General features: G+C 32.3%; 1 protein-coding gene across 1 annotated transcript in view; it reads right to left on the reverse strand.

Moving 5' to 3' along the window:
- LOC144957422 (nardilysin-like) overlaps window positions 1–9630 on the reverse strand; it is a 44390-nt gene extending 34760 nt beyond the window's left edge. Inside the window, exons 1-9 of the mRNA XM_078888694.1 lie at window positions 9502–9630; window positions 7377–7487; window positions 6762–6894; window positions 6257–6338; window positions 4615–4715; window positions 3132–3258; window positions 1346–1444; window positions 887–1009; window positions 123–180 (exon numbers count right to left, since the gene is read on the reverse strand). Coding sequence (XP_078744820.1) covers window positions 123–180; window positions 887–1009; window positions 1346–1444; window positions 3132–3258; window positions 4615–4715; window positions 6257–6338; window positions 6762–6894; window positions 7377–7444 — 791 coding nt within the window. The 5' untranslated portion in view covers window positions 7445–7487; window positions 9502–9630. The remainder of the gene's footprint in view (window positions 1–122; window positions 181–886; window positions 1010–1345; window positions 1445–3131; window positions 3259–4614; window positions 4716–6256; window positions 6339–6761; window positions 6895–7376; window positions 7488–9501) is intronic.
- Window positions 9631–10011: the final 381 nt, after the last annotated feature.

Raw genomic sequence — 10011 nt, forward strand, 5'->3', positions numbered from 1 at the left:
TATGTTTGTAACAGATGACCACATTTAATGTCAAAAGGAAAGAATATAATTATACTTTTGGTAGTGGTAGAGAAATAAAGATAGACATTTAAGAATTTTATGAAAATGAGAAATCAACTCACTTATTCGGTATTTTAGAGAATATCTTCATAACCTTGTTTTCTAAGGTGTCCAAGTCATCTAGTACCAAAAGTAATTTGGGGGGGGGGGGGGGGGGGAGAAAACAGCACATTTTACAGACAGAATTTGTGATTATTTATTATTATTATTGTTGCTATTATTGTTATCATTATTATTGTTATCATTATTATTATTATTATTATTATTATTATTATTATTATTATTATTATTATTATTATTATTATTATCATTATTAATTTTTATTATTATTATTATTATTATTATTATTATTATTATTATTATTATTATTATTATTATTTACACTAAGGTGCATGCAATAATTTCAAGTTTAAATCAAGAACCTTAAAAAGCCTCTCTCTCTCTCTCTCTCTCTCTCTCTCTCTCTCTCTCTCTCTCTCTCTCTCTCTCTCTCTCTCTCTCTCTCTCTCTCCTACAATAATTCCCTATGTCATTCCCTCTCTCGCTACCACTCTCTACCTCATCCAACATACTCCCAGCCATTTGTGAATATCTATATGACCTCCAATTAGTCCACACGACTTCTATTTTCCAAGTAATCAAAAAATACTTAAATTAAAGGGCTCGCATGTTAGTCGAGATGTTAAAAGTAGTGAGAACATATGGTATAACTTTCATTATTTGACATAGCCACGTCTCGTTTATATTCAGAGAAAGGGAGAGACAGAGACAGAGAGAGAGAGAGAGAGAGAGAGAGAGAGAGAGAGAGAGAGGGAGTGTTACTTACCCATAGAATGTAAGACAAGAGTCATATACTGCGCTGTGTACATCTGTTTATAAAATGTTTGGAGTTGGTCATACACGTTGATGTTGTTCTTCTGAGGGTCCTCCTGAAGAGACTTCTTATTTCCTGTAATATTCCAAAAGCACAACTATAAGTTTTTGAGTGAGAATTTATATGCCATTAAGAGAGAGACAAAATATAAATAATTTTGAACAACTAGTGACCAAAATCTAAGATCTGTTTTTCTGGATATTTCTCGAAGGCTGCAGAGTTTTAAAATTAGGTAACATTTTATTTTAAATCATTCTGCCGTAGATAACTAGTTTTTTGGGGTTTTTTTTGGTCAAATCAAGGTCATGGAAATACACCTAAAAATCAGTTTGGTATATTGAACACAAATTTCTCTAAGATTGTCAATTTGCCACCCAACTAGAATCAAAATTAGAATTAAGTTGGATATACCTGCCATAAATTTCTTCATGGGATGTCCATCTTCAACGACAAGGTGAGCTATGATGTTCCTCGCCCTCTCACTATCATTACTAGACATCAGCTGACATTCTGTAATATTTTATGACGGAGATTTAAATAATCTTTTTTTTTTTTTTTTTGCACGGTTAGAGAGTATGTATGACAATGAGGTGGCAGTACTTGCATTGAATCGATACAAGGTAATAGTTCGTCTAATTTTTTGAATACAATCAATTTCTTCATTTGATATAAACCATTTTCCGCTCTTGCAATTGGCAAAGAATTATAGATAAGTGAGCAAAATAAATAACATATCAAATTCAGAAAATATCTCTCTGTTCCCAAATAAAAAGCTGTGTTGACTTCTATTACGTAATCGAATAATATTAAGACAATAGAAATTGATTTCAAATTTTATTCAACACTTGAATCATAAATTTTGAGTTGATCAACGTATCATGACGTTCATTGAACGGACAGCTGTGCTTAGAATAATAATAATAATAATAATAATAATAATAATAATAATAATAATGATGATAATAATAATAATAATAATATAATGATGATGATGATGATGATGATGATGATGATGATGATGATGATGATGATGATGATGATAATAATAATAATAATAATAATAATGCCAATTATATGTCTAAGTGTGTGTGCATGTATGTAAGAAAGATAAAAAGAGAGCTAGGGGAATTGAGATTTATATGGAGAAATGTTGGTAGATATATATGAATTGATAGACAGATAGCAGATAGATAGATAGATAGATAGATAGATAGATAGATAAATAGATAGACAGATAGATAGATAGATAGATAGATAGATAGATAGATAGATAGATAGATAGATAGATAGATATATAGATAGATAGATAGATAGATAAGATAGATAGATAGACGGATAGATAGATAGATAGATAGATAGATAGATAGATAGATAGATAGATAGATAGATAGATATATAGATAGATAGATAGATAGATAGATAGATAGATAGATAGATAGATAGATAGATAGATAGATAGATAGATAGATAGATAGATAGATAGATAGATAGATAGATAGATAGATAGATAGATATATGTCTTCTCTCCATCATGATGCGAGCCTTTGTGTCAAAACAGTTTCTAAGTACAAAAACTGATATGTCTGAATGTCTATATCAATGAGACGTGAAATGGTCTGTCTCTGAGTTGCTCCCTAAAACATTTAGCCAGGAATCTGTGTCTTTAACCGATGCAGAAGATATCATATTTTCTGCACTAAATTGCATATAATACGCTTCTGAAGATGCACTTCTTGGCTGTGCACCCGTTAACTCTCTCTCTCTCTCTCTCTCTCTCCCTCTCTCTCTCTCTCTCTCTCTCTCATATTGAAAACATGATAAAGATTTAATCATTTTTTTTACAGAATTGAATAATAGTGAATCAACTTTGAAATATTACTACTTTAATATTATCCCTGTTACATCCTTCAAAGGTATGCCTGTATTTTTAATGAGTCATTTATTATTATGCTCGTTAAGAAATTAATGATTTAAAAAATACAGGATGATAATGATGACGATGACGATCATGATGATAGTCATACAAAGCATCCATACTCATTATCATTATCATCATCATGACAACACTGCTTCTTCTATGAGAATATTTTCATGAATATAATCACAATTTGAGACACCATCCCCATTATTGTCATAATTAACAATCCAATGGCAAAACCGATTTCTTAGTTTGAATTAATTATGTTCTACAATGTACCATTATCCACAGCCATAATCTCTCTGTCCACTGAGTTTTTGTTAAACAGTGGAGAAATGAAGAACTGGGAGAATATATCCAAAGCTTTCCCAAAAGAATGTTGATTTATCACAAAGAAAAAGCATGTCTGTGGGCGAGAAAAAAAAAGAAGAAAAGATTACAAGCATAAAAGTCAAACCATAGAAAGAAGGTCCACTGAAAAGGCACTGACTCACAAGTAAAAATAAACTTGACTCAATCCTACGCTATACTGCCCCCTAACCCCCCCCCCCCCCCCCCCTTTCAATTCCCTCTTTCTACTTAACAAGAAATGAAGTGAGTGGAAAAGTGCCAGAAGACGATGTAGAATGAAAACTTTGCTGTGATAGGGGCTCGAACCCATGACCCTACAGTTATGACAACTGTGCCTGGTCGCGAGAGGGTAGCTCTGCAATCGACGTTATCCTTCACTCAAAAAAAAAAAGGTGGTATCAGGCGTAGTTTTTATCTTGAGCAGGTCTCCCAGCTTCTTGAGGTCATGGGTTCAACACCTAAATGCCGTCAAGTTTGTTAGCCGTCGATTAAGCTTGATAGTTATATTCTCAACACAAACATATAACATAGAGACGATTGAGACATTGAGTAGGCAAGCTCCAATATTGGGGGTAAATATGATTTCAGAAAAGTTAGTGGAGCAGGCACTTATGTTGAAAATAATGAGGAATGAAGTGAGTAGAAAAGTGCCAGAAGACAGAGAAAAAATAAAATTGCAGCAATGGGGGTTCGAACCCACAACTCTATTGTCATGACAACTCCACCTGGCCGCGAGAGGGTAGCTCTGCAATCAACGCCAGCCACCACTACTTAGCAATTTTTGAACAGAATAATTTGGTAGATGTAAATCTCTATAAAAGAATGGCATCTGAATAATGGAGCTGTGTAATCTGTTTAGAGTGTCTTACCCAAGGAAATGATTTCAAAACTAATGTTTACTATCATTGTTACCCACTGATAACGCTCAGTGTCACAAAATTCATTTTTTTTCAACAAATGCCATGGTATTTTCCTGAAATGAAAACTAAAGTAAAGCAATGACCTACATCAGGAGACAGAAAAGCTGCACAGAGGATCCCGTTACTTTCAAAATCTAAATCTAAAATTTTTAAAGGACATGTGCTCTACAAACTCAGATGAAGATTATAAGAAAGATAGATTTTTAAAATATACCCTTCTAAGAATATCAAAACTTAGAGGACGAGAGTGGTCAAAAAAATTCTTTATTTGGTCAGGATGCCTCTGGAGGGATAGATTGAGCGATTAACATTTTTAAAGAGAGAGAGAGAGAGAGAGAGAGAGAGAGAGAGAGAGAGAGAGAGAGAGAGAGAGAGAGAGAGAGAGAGAGAGAAAGAAAGAGAGAGAGAGAGAGAGAGAGAGAGAGAGAGAGAGAGAGAGAGAGAGAGAGAGAGAAAGAGAGAGTTTGGAAGGGGGAATTGACAGTTAATACCCTTTCGCAATCCGTCCAGGCATTAGATTCTCCACCGTGTTTGGCAAGAAAGTCATCCCAATGATTTTCTTTCGGATATTTCTTGCTGCCCATAAACACCACTGAAATAGCAAACATTACAACATCAAGATCATTGACAAACAATAAGAAAAATCAAAGCCAATGAATAGACAATCCATTCATTTTTGAGTGTTTCAAACTTTGTAGTAAAATCTAATTCCAAGTAAACTGCACTGTGATCCACGCCTTACATGTGTTACGTTTAGTCATTTATTTTATATCAAATTGCCAATACATAACTTATACTATTGTTTGTTTGGTTTTGGGTTTTTTTTTCTTTTTTTTTTTTTTTTTTTTTGTTGTTTTTTAGAAATCCCAAATAATATACACTACTCTCTTTAGAATCTAACAGGCACAAAAATCATTGTTACTGTCTTGAGAGGACATTCTTCTATCAAAAAGTTCTTTCTTTCAGATAGAAGTTATATTTAAAGAAGAACAAAAATCTGAAACTGAACGTAATTAAATGTTGGCCTTATTTTGACAGTTGATGAACTTTCTTTTTTTTTTTTCTTTTTTGTTTTTTTTTTTTGGTTATAAATCAGGGTACGGTGTGTTTGTGGATAAATTTGTGTTTGTGTGTCTGAGTAGGCAAGTATATGAGTGTGTGCGTGTTAGTAGTATGGTAGTTTAGGTATTCTTTGGGTATTATTTATTATGTTAAGTGTCATATAGCACTTTTCAGCAGTGGATTAATGGGAGCTATATGAAATTATATTATAATGAGATTATTATTATTATTGTTATTATTATTATTATTATTATTATTATTATTATTATCATCATATTATTATTATTATTATTATTATTATTATTATTATTATTATTGTTGTTATTATTATTATTATTATTATTATTATTATTATTATTATTATTATTATTATTATTATTATTATTATTATTATTATTATTATTATTATTATTATTCCTGATAAAAAAGCAAATGTTTCTTGAATTATAAATGGTGTTATTGTGTTATTTCAATTCAACACTTTATCGGTTGGGCTAGTAAACTCCAAATAAATAGCAATAACAATAACTTATTTTACACAGCACCTTTCCCTTTTGTCTTTGGGCCACTAGACCTCCAATACATAGCAATAATAAAAAGTAATTTTATACAGCACCTCACCCTTCTCCTTCTCCCTCCATAGTAGTTCCTTCTTTTTTTTCTCCTTCTTCATATACACCATCTGACTAAGACTGAAGAGCTATGTGGTCTTATGGTATGACACTCGCCTTCAGATCGGAAGGTTCTGGGTTTGAGTTCCATTTTGAGTGGTGCATAGTTGAGTCCTCTTTCCTCACATTTTCTGACCATAATCAGGTGTAAAATGAGTATCAGGCTGTTAACAACATTGTCTCTGTCAGAAATAATTGCAAAATCGCCTAACATGCATTTATCTTGTCCTATTTGAGCATAACTGTCAATGTTTCATGACCACTGACCACTGAAAAAAATGAACACCATGGGAATAAAAGATTGTGCAGAGCGAGGAGCCCGAGCTAGCCCCAATTAACACTCAGATTGAATTGCCACTTGACACACACAAGAATAATTAAAACGTAATATTCAACTTACTATGTTCCATGAAATGGGCAAACCCTGGAATCTCTTTGGGATCAGAAAAACTACCGATACCAATGCACAGTGCAGCTCCTGCCTGTATCAAAACAGATATATACAGTTTTATATATATATATATATATATATATATATATATATATATATATATATATATATATATATATATATATATATATAATATATATATATATATATATATATATATATATATATATATATATATATATATATATATATATATATATATATAAGAGTTGTTTTGTTTTGTTTTCTGTAATTATGGGACCCAAAGTTAATTATAGATCATTCATAATGTAAAACGAATTGTACAGTAAATCTTTTTTAATGAGGTTGGTGTGACTGCATAAGGTATGTTGAAAGCATGATCTTGCTCTAATTTAACAAGTAAAAATCAACAAAAAGAAGAAATTTAGTTTCTCTCGTTGAAACTAGGGTCTTGTTAAATCCTAGAAATATAGCATTTCAAAAGGGGAAATACCTCTCCATCTTCATAATCAATATCCATTGACTCTTCCTCAGCGTCCTGCATTCTGAAAGAATCTGAGGAATCTCCATTTGGTGGAACAGTTGAAATCAACAATGATGTTATGCCATTGGGCAGAATCACGACTCTGAAGATAAAGCAAGGAAAGGAAATACTATCTAAAAATACATTGCGCGGCTATGTGATCTTGTGGTACAACATTTGCTTAGGACTGGAAATTAGTATCTGGTGTCATTGAAAACTGACTCATCATCATGGCTCAATTTTTGTAAAAGTCCAGGATCAGTGAGTATGACCAGTAATTGGATAGAGGACAATAAGCAAAAAGCATAAATTTCTGACATTTGAAAATTATTATTGACTAATGTACTTGTATTGACTCTGGTATGAATGGGTAAATAGCAGTTGGTAGTAGCAGTTGCGGCGATCATGGTTACAATAAAAAAGATACATCCACTGAAGACTTTTAACATTTATGTTGAAATTTGATTCCACATATATGTTAAAATTTGATTCCATGTCGCTTGCTACGTTTATATAAGACCTTGAGATGCACTTAATAAATGGGCTTATTTAAAATATTTATTTTAGCAAACATCTCATAATTACCTGTATGATCTAAAATCATTTGGACTCTTCACAATCTCAATCACATTGGTTGACTTGACCTGATGCATGATGCTGATTATCCTTGATCAAATCAAACTAGCTCTGGATATGCTGTAATCAGAAATAAATAAAATATTGCTGTAAGATTTTGGCTTGCCTTGTAGAAATCAAACGTCTTTGGGTAAACTGAAATCAAAAACACTCTTTAGCGTTGTTTTGTTGGGTTTTTTTTCACAATTATTTTACAAACATTTAGTAATATAAAGACTCACTTTCAGTACAAAAAAAAAAAAACAATAGCATAATCGTATAATAAATACTTGGTGTCTTTCTTATATTACCAGCTTCCTCTGCCAGCTTGAAATAGAAACAAAATATATCACATAAAACGTTTGTGCTAAACCTTTAAACAATCAACAACTAAACTAATATTATAAATAAACACTATTTGAAAAAGTAGAGAATGTTTTTCTTTATAGGGGCCGTTTGGGTCTAATTATTTGGAAAATTCTTTTAAAAAATTGATTTTTAAATTTTGGTGGGAAACGATATTTTATTATCTTAGAAATAATATTTTTAAGTCCAACTTCTCAAAATGTACTATAATGGCACGAAAAAACACTGTCGAAAAGGTTACAGGTAGTAAGAAAAGTTTGAAAAACCAAAGGTGTTTGGCGATTTTCTCATTAAGTCATTTTTCTCAGAGAATGGGATACTGTGTCAAATATTTCTTAGATCTGTTCCATGAAACTGTCAGAAAATGTCCTGTAATCACATAGATAATGCATTATGTCACCATAGAGAGATTTTTATACGGTATGTGTATTTTGACCTTTTTTCCAAATTATTAATTTTTATCATCAATTTTGCCATAAACTTTTGATTCGCAACTTTGTAATGTTCTAACAAAAATCCAATATGCGAAAGCTGTAAAATTGCTCTATGGTGACACAAAATGCTACAATGTTGATGGAAGAACATGGAAGTTATTCCTTTATTAGTTTGTTTTTTTTCCCTGAAAAGTTGCGACAAGAATGTTTTATGCCAGACCCTCAAATCAGATTGCAAAGTGCGTATCAACACAAATAATGTATTTTTTTTTTAATGTTTTTTTTTTTAACCTATAATGATGATATAGAATCATTAAAACCGTCCAATATAGGAAAAAAAATTAAAAGCCCAAACTGCCTCTTAAAGAAATTACATTCCGTCATCAAGCAATAACAACTATCAGTCTGATGATGGCTGAAGGTGGCTCTAATCTGACTGAGGAAGGGCTAATTATTTTTTTCTATTAAAAAATGGAGACGTTTGCGTAAAAGCAAAAGCAATATGAGACAGAGAGAACATCTCATCCCTTTGTAGATTCATTAATGTCCGGCTCAAGAATTCTGAAACATTGTAAGAGGGCTACCAGCTATAGGAGCAGATGATAACAACAATATAGCTTTTTTTTCTCTCTAATATACAAAATAATGAATTACGGCAGCTTCATAAAAAGAACAAAATACCCAAAACAAAAACAAAAAACACAAAAAGCGCAACATTTCGGTCTCAAACCCCTTCGTCAGCCAAAAACAAAATATTAATGTTATTGGCTGAAGAGGGGTTTTGAGTCAAAGACTTCACATCCTTGGTGTTTTATTCCTTTTTAAATGTTATATTCAGTGTTGTGAAAAGGAAAGGAAAGGAAAGCAGCAAGTTGGAGTACTCCGGGAAGTCCTTGATATCAAAACTGAGTAATGAACCTTTTCTATCTATTCTTGTCAAGCTTTTTATCACCAATTTCAACTCACACCTTTTCTTCCTCAAAGTTTGTATTTAGCCTATATTACCGGGACTATTCCCGAGCCCGAGGTGCATGTGACGTAAAGCATATGTTAACCACCCATATGCATCCTCTCCGTATAAGGAGAACGGCAGCTTCTGTGGAAACTTTTTCTTTCATTGTTTGCCTTGTTATTCCCTTTCATGAATAAGGTGTAAAAACATATTCATATTCACGACAAACGCTTCGATATTGTCATTGTTTGCTTTATTATCACAATATTAATACAGATTGATTTTGAACTTTCACTTAGATTTTGACTAAGTATTCGGGGAAGGGGAAGGTTTATCGACTTACGTATGTGGGTAAAATAATAAAGATTGGTTGGAATATAGTACTTTTCACGATGAAATAAGGTTACTCGTATTGTTGTCATTCAAAACAATGCCACCACAGTACAGGATCAACGCTTGCATTGTTGCTAAGGAAGTCTAAAGGAAAGCGGAAGTGCTTCACAAATCCTGACCTACTCTGACTCCCAACTGCTCCCTACTCCACAGATTAAAGAGACTATTCTGTGCCCTACTCTCTAGCCCTATTGTTTTGTTTTGTGGGGTTTTTTGTTGTTTTTTGTTTGTTTGTTTTTTTTATTGTTTTTTTTTAATGCTTTGTTTTGTTTCTTTTAATAATCACATTCACATATTCAGAACAATGTCCACTTAATGTACTGAAAGCGTTCTAGAAGCCCAAGACAGAAGCTGCAACGCTAGATGTGTAGGACGGGACAAAAAACCTGTAAGGTCATGTCACAATTTTTTTTCAACAGGCAAGGCTGCACTGATCAGGTACTCATTTACACCGGAGTAC

The sequence above is a fragment of the Berghia stephanieae genome, chromosome 1, assembly GCF_034508935.2.
Source record: "Berghia stephanieae isolate SIO BIC M18660-M18661 chromosome 1, UCSD_Bste_1.3, whole genome shotgun sequence".
In the NCBI taxonomy this organism is placed as follows: Eukaryota; Metazoa; Mollusca; class Gastropoda; order Nudibranchia; family Aeolidiidae; genus Berghia; species Berghia stephanieae.